The following is a 16,494-nucleotide window of genomic DNA, read 5'->3' on the forward strand; positions in this document are numbered from 1 at the left end:
CACAATCTAGATTCTACCATTAATTGGTTATTAACAGTTTTATTGAGGTATAATTGACATATGGTAAAATGCACATATTTAAAGTCTACAATTTGATAAATCTTAACATATGTGTTCACCTAGGAAATCATCATCATGATCAAGCTAATGAACATATCCATCATGCCCAAAAGTTTGCTTGCCCACACCCCCAGAGACATCCATTATTACTACTTTTTCTACCATACATACCTCTATTTCTGGTATGCTGAGAGGTTTTGTTCAAGAATGTGTGTTGGATTTTGTAAAGTGATTTTTCTGCATCTACTGATATGATCATAGGATTTTTCTATGAGCCATAGGATTGCATTGATTTTTGAATGTGGAACAAGGCTTTAATGCCTGGAATTAATCCCACTTCACCATAGTCTTATTATTTTTATACATTGTTGCATTCAATTTTCTGATATTTTATTGAGGATTTTTGCATCTATGTTCATGAAAGATATTGGTCAGTAGTTTTTCTTTCTTGTAATATTTTCATCTGGTTTTGCTATTAGGGTAATACTGACCTCATAGATGAGTTAGAAATGTTCATATGTTATCTGGAAGAGATTGTAAGGAATTAGTGTCATTTTTTCCTTAAATATTTGGTAGAACATTAGTGAAACCATCTGGGCATTATGCTTTCAGTTTTGAAAGATTATTATTGATTCAGTTTCTTTTATAGATATAGGCCTATTTAGATGATTTTTTCTTGTATGTGTTTTTGTAGAGTGTATTTTTCAAGGAATTGGTACATTTCATCTAAGTTATAACATTTGTGGGTGTGTTTATAATATTTCTTTACTAACCTTTTAATGTCCGTGGGATCAGTAGTGATGGCCCTTCCTTTCATTTCTGATACTAGTAATTTGTGTCTTTTCTCTTTCTTCTTAGTTAACATGGTTAGAGAGTTACCAGTTTTTTTGATCTTTTCAAAGAACCAGCTTTTGGTTTCATTGAAATCTCTATTGATTTTCTGTATTGAATTACATTGACTTCTGCTCTAATTCTTATGATTTCTTTTCTTCTTACTTAGGATTTACTTTGCTCTTCTTTTTCTAGTTTCCTAAGGTGGAAGCTTAGATTATTGGTTTTAGATCTTTCTCCTTTTCTAGTATATGCATTCAATGGTATAAATTTCCCTCTAAGCCCTGCTTTTGCTGCATGTCACAAATTTTGATAAGTCATATTTTCATTTGACTCAAAATATTTTACGAATTTCTTTTGAGACTGCTTCTTTGACTTATGCGTTATTTAAAGCTAGTGTTTATTTAATCTTCAGATATTTGGGGATTTTCCAGCTTTCTTCCAGAAATCATTACGATTTCTAGTTTAATTCCATTGTGTTCTGAAAGCAAACTTTGTATGACTTCTGTTCCTTTAAATTTGTTAAGGTATGTTTTATGGCCCAGAGTATGACTTATCTTGGTGAATGTTCTGTGTGAGCTTGAGAAGAATATGTAATCTGCTGCTGTTGGATGAAATGTTCTATAAATTTGTTATATCCCTTTATTTTTAATTTGTGTCTTTATATTTAACATTGGTTTCTTGTCTTGCCATTTGTGGCAACATGGTTGGACCTTGAGAGTATTTTGTTAACTGAAATAAGTCAGGTGGAGACAGACAAATGCTATATTTCACTCATATGTGGAGTAAAAAAAACAAACAGGGACTTCCCTGGCAGTCCAGTGGTTAGGACTCCATGCTTCCACTGCAGGGGGCATGGGTTCAATCCCTTGTCAGGGAACTAAGATCCCTCATGCTGTGTGGTGTGGCCAAAACCTTAAAAACAAAACAAACAAACAAAAAAACTAAACCAAAGTAAATGAAGAAACCAAACCAATCAAATAACAAATATGTAGATACAGAGAATAGGGTAGTGGTTACCAGAGGGATAGGGGTTGCGGGGAGGGCAAAATGGGTAGAGGGGATCTACTGTATGGTGATGACTGGAAACTAAATTTTTGTTGGTGAGCAAGCTGTCTTTTATACAAAAGTGGAAAAATAATTTGTACACGTGAAACTTATATAATGTTACAAACCAATGTTACCACAATAAAAAATAATTTAAAAATAATTTAAAAATAAAGTGGGTTTCTTGTAGACACCTTGTAGTTGGGTTTGTTTTTTTATCCACTCTTATCATGTCTCTTTTAATTAGTATGTTCAGACCATTCACATTTAATTTAAAATGATTATTGATATAGTTGGGTTAATGCATTTATATTTATCATAGTTGTAACTCTTTTTGTTGCATGTCTGTCTTTGCTTTTTAAAATCTCCCCCTCTTTTTCTGCCTTTCTCTGGTTTTAGTTGAGCATTTTATATGATTTAATTTTTTTCTTCTCTCCTAGCATATTAATTATACTTCTTTAGTGTTTTTTTTTGTTGTTGTTGCCTTAAAATTGCAGTATACATTTAAAATTTAGAACTAATCTAGGTCCACTTTCAGATAATACTGTCCTGCTTCAGGGATAGTGGAGGTATCTTATAACAGTACTCCATTCCATTTCTTCTGCTCCTTCATAACATTGTTATTATTCATTTCACTTATCCATAAACTGTACTCAATGTACTGTTGCTATTATTATTTAGAACAATTTTCCATTAGACCTTTAAGAATAAGGAAAATAAAAGGCTTAATTTTACCTTAATTTATTCCTTCTCTAATGCTTTTGTAGGTCTGAGTTTCTGACCTCTATCATTTCCTTTCTCTCTGAAAACTTTACATTTCTTGCAAGGGAGGTCCACTGGCAACAAATTCTATCCGTTTTTGTTTGAGAAAGACTTCATTTCTCCTTCACCCCCATCCCCATTACAGATTGTGGTTAAATACATAGAATGTGAAATTTATCATAACCATTTTTAAGTGTACAGTGGCATTAGGTATATTCTCATTGTTGTGTAACCATCACCACATCCATCTCCGGAACTCTTTTTGTCTTGCAAAACTGTAATACTGTTACAGTTTTAATATGTAATACCCATTAAGCAGTAACTACACATTTTCCCTCCCCTCTGCCTCTGACAACCACCATTCTATTTTGTGCCTCTATGAATTTGACTATTCTAGGTACCCCATGTAAGTGGTATCATGCAATATTTGTTCTTTTGTGTCTGACACATTTCACTTAGCATAATGTCTTCAAGGTTAATCTGTTATAGCATATGTCAGAATTTCATTCATTTTTAAGCGTGAATTATGTCCCATTGTATGTATATACCACATTTTTTTTCCTCCATTCATTTGTCAGTGGACACAGTGGTTGTTTCAACATTTTAGCTATTGTGAATAATGCTGCTACAAACATGAGTGTACAAATGTCTCTTTTGAGTCCCTGCTTTCAAATATTTTTGGTATATACCCACAAGTGGAATTGCTGGGTCTCATGGTAATTAATTTTTTCAGGGACCACGATACTACCTTCCATAGCAGTCACACTGTTTTACATTCTCACCAGTGGTGCACAAGGGTTCCAATTTCTCTGCATCCTCAGAAAGCCATTACTTTCTTTTGTTGATAGTAGCCATCCTAATGGATGTGAGGAGCCATCTCATTGTCATTTTGATTTGCACTTCAATATTGATTAGTGCTTTTGAACATCTTTTCTTGTGCTTATGGGCCATTTGTATATCTTCTTTTTTTTTTTTTTTTTTTTTGCTGTACGCGGGCCTCTCACCGTCGTGGCCTCTCCCGTTGCGGAGCACAGGCTCCGGACGCACAGGCTCAGCGGCCATGGCTCACGGGCCCAGCCGCTCCGCGGCATATGGGATCCTCCCAGACCGGGGCACGAACCCGTATCCCCTGTATCGGCAGGCGGACTCTCAACCACTGCGCCACCAGGGAGGCCCTGTATATCTTCTTTAGAAAAATATGTGTTCAAGATCTTTGGCCATTTTTAATTGGGTTGTTTGGTTTTGTGTTGAGTTGTAGGAGCTCTTTATATATTCTGAATTAGATGTGTGACTTGTAGATATTTCCTGTTCCATGTGTTGCCTTTTCAATGTTGATAGTGTCCTATGATGTACAAAAATTTTTAATTTTGATGAAGTCCAAATCTTCTATTTTTTGTGGTTGTTGCTTTTAGTGTCATGTCCAAGAAATCATTGCCAAATCGAGGTCATGCAACTTTTCACCTATGCTTTCTTTTAAGAATTTTATAGTTTTAGGTCTGACATTTAAGTCTTTGATCCATTTTGAGTTAATGTTTGGATATAGTGTTGAAAAGACAAATTCCAAATTGAATGATCTCAGTAGCCTTGTCAGTAATCATTTAACTATATATGTGAGGGTTTATTTCTGGGCTCTCTATTCGATTGGTCTAAGTTTTTGTGTTCCAGCACCATGCTGGATTTTGTTTCGTTTTTAATTGAAATAGAGTTGATTTACAATATTGTGTGAGTTTCAGGTGTACAGCATAGTGAGTCATTATTTTTGCAGATTATATTGTTATAGGTTATTACAAGATAGTGGGTATAATTCCCTGTGCTATATAGTAAATCCTTGTTTCTTATCTATTTTATATATAGCAGTTTGTATATCTTCATCCCATACCTGAAAATTGTCCCTCCTTCTGTCCCTTTCCCCTTTGGTAACCACAAGTTTGTTTTCTATGTCTGTGAACCTGTTTTGTATATACATTCATTTGTATTATTTTTTGGATTCCATATATAAGTGATATAGTATAATGTTTGTCTTTCTCTGACTTTTTTCACTAAGCGTAGTATTCTCTAGGTCTATCCTTCTTGCTGCAGATGGCCATATTTCATTCTTTTTTATGGCTGAGTAATATTCCATTGTGTGTGTGTGTGTACGTATGTGTGTGTGTCACATCTTAATCCAGTCACCTATTGATGGGCATTTGGGTTGCTTCCATGCCTTGGCTATTGTAAATAGCGCTACTATGAACATTGGGGTGCATGTATCTTTTTTGAATTAGTGTTTTCTTTTTTTCTGGCTATATACACAGGAGTGGAATTGCTGGATCATATGCTAGTTCTATTTTTAGTTTTTTAAGGGACCTCCATACTGCTTTACATTGTGGCTGCACCAATTTACATTCCCACCAACAGTGTATGAGGGTTCCCTTTTCTCCATATCCTCTCCAACATTGTTGTTTGTAGACTTTCGATGATAGCCATTCTGACAGGTGTGAAGTGATATCTCATTGTGCTTTTGATTTGCATTTCTCTAATAATTAGCAATATTGAGAATCTTTTCATGTGCCTATTAGCCGTCCATATGTTGTCTTTGGGAAAATGTGTATTCAAGTCTTCCACCCATTTTTTTTTATTGGATTGTTTATTTTTTTGATAATTGAGTTGTATGAGCTGTTTGCATATTTTGGATATTAACCCCTTGTCAGTCACGGCATTTGCAGATATATTCTCCCATTCCATATGTTGTCTTTTTAGCAAGCACCATGTTGTTTTGATCACTGTGCTTTTGTTAGTACATTTCGAAATCAGGAAATGTGAGACTGCCAAGTTTCTTTTGAAGGTTGTTTTGACTGTTTGTGGGTCCTTTGAGATGCCATATGAATTTTTCTATTTCTGCAAAAAACAATGGGATTTTAATGTGGATTACATTGAATCTGTAGGTTGCTTTGGGTAGTACTGATATCTTAACAATATTGTCTTCCAGTCTGTGAACATGGAATGTCTTTCCATTTATATGTGTTTTTACTTTATTTCAACAATGTTTTATAGGTTTTGGGGTATAAATCATTCTCCCTTCCCTCCCCCTCCCCCCATTAAGTTTATTCCTAAGCATTTTATTATTTTTGACGCTATTGTAAATGGAATTTTTTCCTTAATTTCCATCTTGAATTGTTGATTGTTAATGAATAGAAACAACTGATTTTTGTGCCTTTTTTTTTGTTTGTTTTGCGGTACGCGGGCCTCTCACTGTTGTGGCCTCTCCTGTTGTGGAGCACAGGCTCCGGACGAGCAGGCTCAGCGGCCATGGCTCACGGGCCTAGGCGCTCCGTGGCATGTGGGATCTTCCCAGACCGGGGCATGAACCCGTGTCCCCTGCATCGGCAGGCGGACTCTCAACCACTGCACCACCAGGGAAGCCCCTGGTTTTTGTGTTTTGATTGTGTACCCAGCAACATGCTGAATCCATTTATTCTAGCAGTTTTTTTTTGTGTGTGGAATATTTAAGTTTTTCTGCATATAAGATCATGCTGTCTGTGAACAGAGAGAAATTTACTTCTTTCTTTCCAATGTGGATGCCTTTTATTTATTCTTGCCTAATTGCTCTGGCTATGACTTTCTATGTTGAATAAAAGTGGCAAAAGTGGGCATCCTTATCTTGTTCCTGATGTTAGAGGAAAAGACTTGTCTTTCACCATTGAGTATGATGTTCATTGTGGGCTTTTCATATATGGCCTTAATATATTGAGGCAGTTTCCTTTAATTCCTAACTTTTTGAGTGTTTTTATCATGAAAGAATGTTGAAATTTTTTTGAATGCATTTTCTTCATCAGTTGAGGTGATCTGTGTTTTTTCCTTCATTCTGTTAATGAGGTGTATCACATTGATTGAATTTGTATATTGAACCTTTCCATTCCTAGAATGTTATACTGAGTAATGAATGGTATATAATTCTTTTAGTGTACTATTGAATTTTGTTTGCTAGTATTCTGTTGAGGATTTTTGCCTCAGTATCCATGGGGGATATTAATATGTACTTTTCCTGTGGTATCTTTGTCTGGCTTTGGTATCAGATTAATGCTGACCTCGTATATTGAGTTTGAAAGTATTTCCTTCTCTTCAGTTTTTGGGAAGAATTTGAGGAGGATTGGTGTTCTGTTTTAAATGTTTGGAGAAGAAACTATCTGATCCTGGGCTTTTGTTGTTGTTGTTGTGGGGAGGTTTTTGATTAGTGATGAAATCTCGTTACTAATTATAGATCTGTTCAGATTATGCATTTCTTCGTGATTCATTAGTGGTAGGGTGTGTTTCTAGGAATTTATCCATTTTATCTAGGCTGTCAAATTTGTTGACATACAGCTGCTCATAGTATTCTTACAATCCTTTTTATTTTTGTAAAAATGGTAGTACTATCCCCTCCTTCATTTCTCATTTTAGTTACAGTTGACTCTTGAACAACGCAGGGGTTAGGGGCATCGAACCCCCACACAGTCGAAAATCTGCATATAACTTTAGAGTTGGCCTTCCATATCTGTGGTTCACATTCTCGGATTCAGCTATCTATGGATCATGTAGTACTGAAGTACATACTTATTGGAAAAAAATCCACATGTAAGTGGACCCACAAAATTCAAACCTGTGTTGTTCAAGGGTCAATTGTATTTGACTCCTCTCTCTTTTTCTTGGTAAGGCTAGCTAATGATTTATCAATTTTGTTGAACTTTTTTGTTTGTTGTAACAGCTTTTGACTTAAAGCCTGTTTTGTCTAATATCAGTATAGCTATTTCTGCTCTCTTGGTTATTATTTGCATGGGAAATCTTTTTTAATCCTTTCGCTTTTTAGCTATGTGTGGTTTCGAGCTTTTAGTTTCATCAGTTTTCTCTTGGTCTTCTGTTCTTTGTTTTGCTTATGTCTGTTCTAAACTTTATTATTTAATTCCTTCTGGTAGCTTTGGGTGTAGTTAATCTTTTTCTGTTTCTTTAAGATGCAAATTTAGGTTGTTGATTTGGGATTATTTCTTCCTTTTTTTTTTTTTTTTTTTTTTTTGCGGTACACGCTGGCCTCTCACTGTGGTGGCCTCTCCCGTTGCAGAGCACAGGCTCCGGACGCGCAGGCTCAGCGGCCATGGCTCACGGGCCCAGCCGCTCCGCGGCATGTGGCATCCTCCCGGACCGGGGCACGAACCCGTGTCCCCTGCATCGGCAGGCGGACTCTCAACCACTGCGCCACCAGGGAAGCCCCTGCATAGCATATTGATTCGAAAAAAAAATTCAGAGCACAAAGTATATTGAAGGCTGCCAGTACAAAGAATTATCCATAAATGAAAAGTTTACGCTCTACATTTGAACATTACAGTAGAAAAAACAATAAGTGATACTCCATGTACCTATATCATTCACTGATTGGTCACTACCACAATGGATCAATAAGTTTGTCTAATTGTACAGCTTACCTTTATTAGATGTTTACTGATTTTATTTCTTGTTTTTTTCCCCAGACGTTATGTGAACGTCTAGACAGCAGTTACTCATATTCAAATTATTGCTTAAAAGTGAAGACATTCATTTTGTGTAGCAGAATTAAAACAGAGCAAGATATGACAACGTTCCAGTATCTCTAGGAAATCCTCGTTAACCTCACATTGATGGATTAAAAATTTCTTTGCAATTGTTCATTACAAATATATTTAAATACAGTTCATTTTTTCCTGTATTTTCTTATATCATGCTGTATTGGTAAATTCATATTATTTGTATAATTTTGATGAAAATGTATTCATTAGCAGTGAGCTACAACTGTAGAGGTCAGAACTTATAGTAAATGATGTTTTGGTCAGACATACAAGCTTAAACTAAGTTGAAGGATGAAGGTGAGCCAGCAATCATAGTTGGATTCTGTTTCTGTTATACACATTTTTATGATTATTTTCCTTAATATGACATTTAGGAATGAAGTTTACCTAACTTGTTAAAATAAAAGTTATTTGAAAATTTCAATTTTATTTTTTAATAATCTTTTCTTTTTAGGAGCTGTGGCCCTGAAGAATCTTGAAATTAAAGAAAATGCCCTGGTAGGTTTTGACTATAAAAATTGTTGTATTAGTGCAGTTAGCTACATAGACTTCTTCCTGATTTACTTTAACATCTTAAATTATTTAAGTTTGAGAAAAATTTTAAAAAGTAATTTTTGTAAAATGTGAATTGTGCAAAATGGACTTTTAATCTCCATAAAAGTACAAACTGACAGTGTAATTTTCCCCATTAAAAATATTTCTAAAATTTATCTCTTCCTATATGGTTTCATTTTAGATTGTTAATTTACCTCTCCAGTCATCTTCAGGTTTTTTTTTTTCCTAATACCATTTTAATCATTTTTTACTGTAGAATACAGTGGCATGAATTACAGTGTTGTACAACTGTCATCAGTATGTATTTCTAAAACATTTTTGATACTCCAAGGGGAACCCTGTAACCAGTAAGAAATACCTAACTCCCCATTCCCTCTCTCCATCTACCTTGCTAACTTCTACTTTGTCTGTCTTAATTTGCCTATTCCAGGTACCTCATATAAATAGAATAATGCTATGTTTGTCATTTTGTGTCTAGTTTACTTATCATAATTCTTTCAAGGTTCATCCACGTTGTAGCATTTATCAGAAAATCACTCCTTTATCTGGCTGAACAATGTATGTATATGCCACATTTTGTCCATTTATCTGTTGATGGACACTTGGATTGTTTCTGCCTTTTGTCTCTTGTGACTAATGCTGCAATGAACATTAGCATACATGTCCGTTCAAGTTCTTGCCTTCAGTTCCTGTGTGTAAATACTTAGGAGCGAAATTGCTGGATTATTTGGTAATTTTATGTTTAGCTTTTTCAGGAACTGCCACACTGCTTTCCATAGCAGTTGAACCATTTTACACAGGCATACCTTGGAGATTTTGCAGGTTCATTTCCAGTCCACTGCAATAAAGTGAATACTATCGCAATAAAGCAAGTCACCTGAATTTTTTGGTTTCCCAGTGCATATAAAAATTATATTTACTCATACTGTATTCTCAAAAACCAGTTTACATACCTCAATTTAAAAATAACGCTATTGGGAAAGTGGCACTGATAGATTTGCTTAACACAGAATTGCCACAAACCTTCAATTGGTTAAAAACAAACAAACAAACAACCCCCCCCCGCAGTATCTAGGAAGCGCAACAAAGCAAAGTGCAATAAAATGAGGTATGCCTGAATTCCCACCAGCAATGCATGAGGGTTCTAATTTCTCCACATCCTTGACAACATTTATTTTCTGGTTTTTGATAACAGCCATCCCAGTGGGAGTGAAGTGGTATATTGTTTTGGTTTTCCTTGCACTTCTCTAATGACTGGTGAGGCTGAGCATCTTTTCGTGTGCTTATTGGCCATTTTTATATGTTCTTTGGAGAAATGTCTATTGAAAAGCATTGCTGATTTTTTTTTAATCAAGTGGTTTTTTTTTGGTTTAGTTTCGGTTCTTTATATATTTTGGATATTTCCCCTTATCAGAAGATATGATTTGCAAATACTTTCTCCCATTTTGTGGGCTGTCTTATGCCTCTGTTAACAGTGTTATGTACAAAATTTTTTTATGCAAAAAAATTTTAATTTTAATGAAATTGACTTCATCATTTTTTAATTGTTGTTGTTGCCTGTGCCTTTCATGTGATATCCAAGAAATCATTGCCCAATCCAGTGTCCAGAAGATTTTACCCTTTGTTTTCTTCTAAGGTTTTATAATTCTAGTTCTTATGTTAGGTATTTGGTTCATTCTGAGTTAATTTTTGTATATGGCATAAGATAAGGGTCCAACTGCATGCTTTTGCAAGTGGATATCCAGTTTTCCCAGCACCATTTATTGAAAAGGTTGTCCTTTCCCAATTGAATGGGGAGAAATTTATTTGAGGATATTTTTTGCAAAATGGAGTTTAATCTCCTTACAAATACAAACTGACAGTGGAATTTCCCACTTTCTTTTTCCTTTTTTCAAGCAGTGTAAAAGCCGTAGTGATTCTGGTATGGGTAACTTAGGGGTCAGGATTGCTGTAGAACTTTTTTGTAGTTCTTTTAAGGTGATCAGTGTCTGAATTTTATGGATTTGAAGATAATATTGCCATTATGTATTTATAAATTTAAATAACTGTTGAGGGTAAAGAGAAGGTGTAAGTTAAATTAAATCCCTTAAGTAATTTTGGGAAGAAACAAATAGTCATCTGTTTTGTTGAACTGTATATGTACTAATATTTTACATATGTGTATTTTTTGTAGAGTCAACTGGATGTACCGTTTAAAATTAAAGTTGGCCATATAGGTAAGCTATCCTTATTATTATCCTTATTATTTGAATGTCCTTCTTGTTGGACATGCAACCAGAATAATATGTCTAATATCTCTATAATGTGATATTTATAATGTTTCTGAGCATAAATTAAAAGCATTATGTGTTTTCATCTATGTAGAGCTTAGTTGTATAACTTAAAATTGTTGTCCATGAATCCCTTGTTCAGTACTGGTGAAATAATGCATATTGTTAAGTGTTAAAATAAGTTGAGATCAAAGCATTAAATCTAATAGAGAGCATGATTGTCTCAGTTTCTTAGATTTCTGACTAGTTATCCTTGCTGTATTCCGATTGGCCATGCATATGTGGTATAAGGAGTAGGGTCTGGACCATCCAGGCACTATGGCTAGGAACCAGTCAAAAACCTAGTTTCTGCTCTGGAAGTTTTCTAGTTTTCTAGGAAACACTGTGCTTTCTTGTTTTGTATTATTTTTCCAGTTTTTGTAGTTTACATATTAAATGTATTGGTTGAACAGAAATAATTGATTCAAATATGATGTTTTAACATGTTTAATAAAGACATGTATGTTTGGTTTCTTAAATTATTTTGGTTTATTGTTTTAACTTTGTTGTTTAAACTTTATTGGTTTAAGTATTGTGCAAGATGATAGTGTTATTATTTGTGACTTGGAAGTTTTTTTGTTATACAGATAATTTGTGTAGTAGAATTTATATAATGTTTTTGCAGTGTTTTGGTGTCACTTGGGGAACAAGGTGTTCTGAAAGCTTATATAAACTACATGATGAATGTCTTCACAATTTTGTGCTCTTACAGTTGGTATTAGACTGTATGCCAAAGAAAGTTTTTATCATTTACATTTACATTGCTGAGACTCAAATTCTGTTTCCCTCCTTTCCCCCACCCTCACAATTTAAAGACTATTTAGTATAGATAAGACTGGAAAAATGTCACCCACCTAATATATTTATTTCCACCTAATATATTTATTTTTGCAGATTTTTAAATGATTGTTTACATGTAAACATTTTGACTTCCTATAATCATGGTATATGTATGATTTTATATTCTATTTTTAAGTTAATATTTAGTAAAGATTGCTCATAATCCATGTTAATTTGACCTCCCTTATTTCTTAAGGTAGTGTAGTAATCCATTGAATGCATATTTGGACAATGTAATCTTATATTTCTATTGGTACAAAAATATTACAGTAAACATTTTCACATACCTTTTGAAAATATTCTAAGTCATTGAATTTTATAACGATATTCATTGTAAATCAGTGTATATAAATTTAACATCAATTGAAGAAAAATAAAAAATATATATATAAGGGCAGTAAATCGACCTGCTTTCATTTAGAACCTACCTTCTTTCCTTTCTCTCTTTTCTTTTTTTGAACATGTTTAAAAATGATAAGGTAATTTTCAGTGTTAATATAAGGTGGTAGAAGGTACACTGCACTAATACCTAATACATAAGATAATCTTGAGAATCATTTAAGATGTCGTTTGCATATCTCTATCATAGAACCTGACATTCTTTAATATCATTATTATTTATTTTTTCTTCTAAACAGTAAGTTTTTTTAGAAGTGGATTTAATTTTAAAATTTTATTTTAATTTTATTGTATCCTCACTTAGCACAATACTTGGCATATAGTAGGAACACAATTTGTTGAATGAAAGAAGTACACATTTCCAAATGAGTGGTACAGTAGTACAGCCAGTTTTATAAGAACGTATTGTCAACCCCCTTGCCATTAATGGGGGTTGTTAATCTTACTGATCTTTCAAAGTTTTCCTCATTTAGCATGCAGAATTACATACATATCAAATATAAATACTCATGTGTTTTCAAAGTAATTGTTTTCATGTGGAAGATTTTTGAAATTACCTTCATTTATATTTTTTCTGAATTTTCTATAAGAAGTCTGCACTTCATAAGGAGAGGAAAAAACAGTTTGGCTTTAAAAAGAAAAAAAAAATGGTAAAAATGGTACATTGTTAGTTTTATATGTGTTTCTTTGCATACTTAATGCTATTGTGGCACTGTTCTATGTCCTTTTATTCACTTACTTTTTTAGACTATTAATGTATGTGTGTATATGTGTGTAAGCAGTCTGCTTGATACATTTATAAGTAAACTGTCAAATTCGTCACAATTATCTTTCCCAATTTGCTCACTTCATTTTGGTTATATTTTGGATAGTATGGAAATTTGAAATGGTCACTGTCTTCTCTGTTTTTAAAACTTAGAAAGTTACTCCTCTTTTAGAAATCAGATACTTTGTTTTTTTCTGAATTGACTTAGTATGAAGAAATTTTTTTCTCAATCTGGGGTTTTTTAAAACATGGATTTTGGGGGTTATGTAGTGCGACATGTCTAAGTATGTATTACTAACCAGTTAATGCAACACTGGTGTATTTAAGAAGTCTTTCCCTTCCCCAGTCATGACAACTATTTCTAAATCTAGAGATTCATACTTTGTAAAAAAATTTTTAAAATATTGAAATAACTATTATAGAAATTTTGTAAATACATAAAACTAGAATTAATAGTATAATCAGCCCCTTACATAGTATTTTTTAGTTCAAGAAATCTAATGCTTTTTAAAATACTTTGCTATTGGGTTGTAGTAAAATATTTTCATTATTTGGAACGATTTTCTAATATTGCCTAGGATCCTTGATTATTACCATAGAAATTTGTTAGTACATATACTTATGATAATCGTACTTATGTATATACTATATATATATATACCATGTAATATATATGTAAAATCTATATATAAAAAATACACATGTAAAGTATGTAACCTACCTTTTTAAAGTATGAGAAAAATATTTCTTAGAGATTTTGAGTAAGAATTGGGGAAAATCAATATTATAATATCAAGGGTTGTTGATTAATGGAAGAATAATATTGGTATGTTTGTGGTACATATCACCAGAAATAGAAATTTGTAAATATTTAGAATATGGTTTAGTAGATTTTCCAACAATACTAGTACAAATAATTTCAAATCATCACTGTAAAGGCTTTTTGTTTATGATTGTAAAATAGCTTTCTACAAAGTTAATGAGCTCATAAGGTCAAAGGCTACTTCGTTACCTCTTTTAATGCCTGACAGAAAATAAGCTGATAGTAAATCTAGGTTGAAAGAATAACATTTTTTGTCTTTTTTTTCATGTAGGTAATCTTAGTCTTATAATTCCATGGAAAAACCTTTATACCCAACCAGTTGAAGCTCTATTGGAAGACATTTATTTACTCATAGTGCCTTCTTCTAGTAAGTCAAATTTTAAACATTATCATTTCAGTTACTCTTTTTTGTGCATGGAAAAATCTTTATATTTGATAATTATGTTTGTTCAAATAATTTTGGTGAATTTTTGGAGATTTTTTTAATAATTAAATTTGGTATTTGATAATACAACATAAATTGGATTTTACTCTAATTTTTGCAGACTTTGAATTAGTGATTATTTTCCAGGATATTTTTTGGAATCAGTAAATTTAAGGTAATTAAGATTCTTCCTTTTTTACACTTCCTGTAGGAATAAAATATGATCCTTTAAAAGAAGAAAAACAACTCTTTGAAGCAAAGCAACAGGAACTGAAAAGGATAGAAGAAGCAAAACGAAAAGTAGCTGATCAAGGTAAAAACGGATAAGAATGGTAATGTAATAAGAAAAGCGGAAAAGACCTAAATATTTATCATATTTGAGTATTCTTTTCTTCTGGAAGCACTGAGATTACTTTAAAAATATGACAGAATCTTATTACATGAGGAATTTTAATGTAGTTTCTATGTTTTATCATTTTTACAGAAATTTTACCTTATAGAAATTTACCTTAGTGCAAATAATATCCCTAGCTTAAAAGAGTAAGGTTAGATTTTAACTGTAGTAATTAATTTCATCAAGTATATTTTCTTACCTTTCTTGTCTTCTCTTTCTTATTCCACTTGTATCAATTCTTCACCTTTTGGAGTTACTTAGTCTCTTGATATATTTTCCCAAATCTGTTTACCCTCTGGCTCACATCCATTCCTATTCAACCTAGACCAAAATGGTCCATTACTTCAATCCACTTCTTTTGTCAGTGACAGAGACGGCCTGAAGAAATCTAATCCCTTTCCACTTATGCTAGTGATAGTAATGGTGTCACCATCAACACCTACGCTCTATACTCTGACTCTTAACTTCTCCTTCTAGTGAATCTTTCTCTTTGGCATGTAAATATAATGTTGCCTCCCTTATCTTTAAACATAAAGTCATTTTCCTAACCTTGTCATCTGCTTACCTTATGCTCCTCTGTCCTTCATTTGTTAGCTAAGTATCTTAAAAGAAATATATGTGTACTGATCAAAATATCCTTGCCATGCATTTATTTTTTTAAATTAAAAAATGCAATAATAGGGCTTCCCTGGTGGCGCAGTGGTTAAGAGTCCACCTGCGATGCAGGGGACACGGGTTCGTGCCCCGGTCCGGGAAGATCCCACATGCTGCGGAACGGCTGGGCCCGTGAGCCATGGCCATTGAGCCTGTGGGTCCGGAGCCTGTGCTCCGCAACGGGAGAGGCCCAACAGAGAGAGGCCTGCATACCGCAAAAAAAAAAAAAAAAAAAAAAGCAGTAATAAACAGTTTACCTGCTGACAAACAGGTAAAAGAACATTAAAGGAGATTTAACACATTTCCTGCAACACTTCTTGTAATCATGTTTTCCTCTCTGATGTCATTCATTCCTACCCCCATCCTCTTTTTTTTTTTTTTTTTTTTTGCTGTACGCAGGCCTCTCACTGTTGTGGCCTCTCCCGTTGCGGAGCACAGGCTCTGGACACGCAGGCTCAGCGGCCATGGCTCACGGGCCCAGCTGCTCCGCGGCATGTGGGATCCTCCCAGACCGGGGCACGAACCCGGTCGGCAGGCAGACTCTCAACCACTGCACCACCAGGGAAGACCCCCCATCCTCTTTTTAAAAAAAAATTTTTTTTATTGTGGCATACATACAACAAAATTTACCATCTTAACTACTTTTAAGTGTACAGTTCATTGGTATTAAGTACATTTATTGTATTGCAACCATCACCACCATATCTCTTCATATCTCTTTCATCTTGTAAAATTGAAACTTTACACCCAGTAAACAGTAACCCACCCATTCTTCCCCCCTTACCCCCAGACGCTGGCAACCACAATTCTACTTTTTGTCTCTATGATTTTGACTATTCTCAGTACTCATGTAAGTGAAATCATGTAGTATTCATGTTTTTTTCAAGTGGTTCATTTCACTTAGCATTATGTCTTCAAGGTTCATCCATGTTGTAGCATATGTTGGAATTCCCTTTTTAAGGCTGAATAATATTCCATTTTATGTATATACCACATTTTGCTTATCCATTCATCCATCAGTGGACACGTGGGTTGCTTCTGTGCTTCAGCCATTGTAAATAATGCTGCTCTGAAC

General features: G+C 33.8%; 1 protein-coding gene across 3 annotated transcripts in view; it reads left to right on the forward strand.

Moving 5' to 3' along the window:
- Nucleotides 1-16,494, forward strand: part of VPS13A (vacuolar protein sorting 13 homolog A) — a 259,057-nt gene that overhangs the window by 6,741 nt on the left and 235,822 nt on the right. For all 3 annotated transcript variants that reach the window (XM_082614126.1, XM_082614124.1, XM_082614125.1), the window contains exons 2-5: nt 8,710-8,753; nt 10,984-11,026; nt 14,219-14,314; nt 14,583-14,684. In XM_082614126.1, coding sequence (XP_082470252.1) covers nt 8,710-8,753; nt 10,984-11,026; nt 14,219-14,314; nt 14,583-14,684 — 285 coding nt within the window. The remainder of the gene's footprint in view (nt 1-8,709; nt 8,754-10,983; nt 11,027-14,218; nt 14,315-14,582; nt 14,685-16,494) is intronic.

The sequence above is a fragment of the Mesoplodon mirus genome (genome assembly GCF_964341445.2).
Source record: "Mesoplodon mirus genome assembly, chromosome: 1".
Taxonomy (NCBI): domain Eukaryota; kingdom Metazoa; phylum Chordata; class Mammalia; order Artiodactyla; family Ziphiidae; genus Mesoplodon; species Mesoplodon mirus.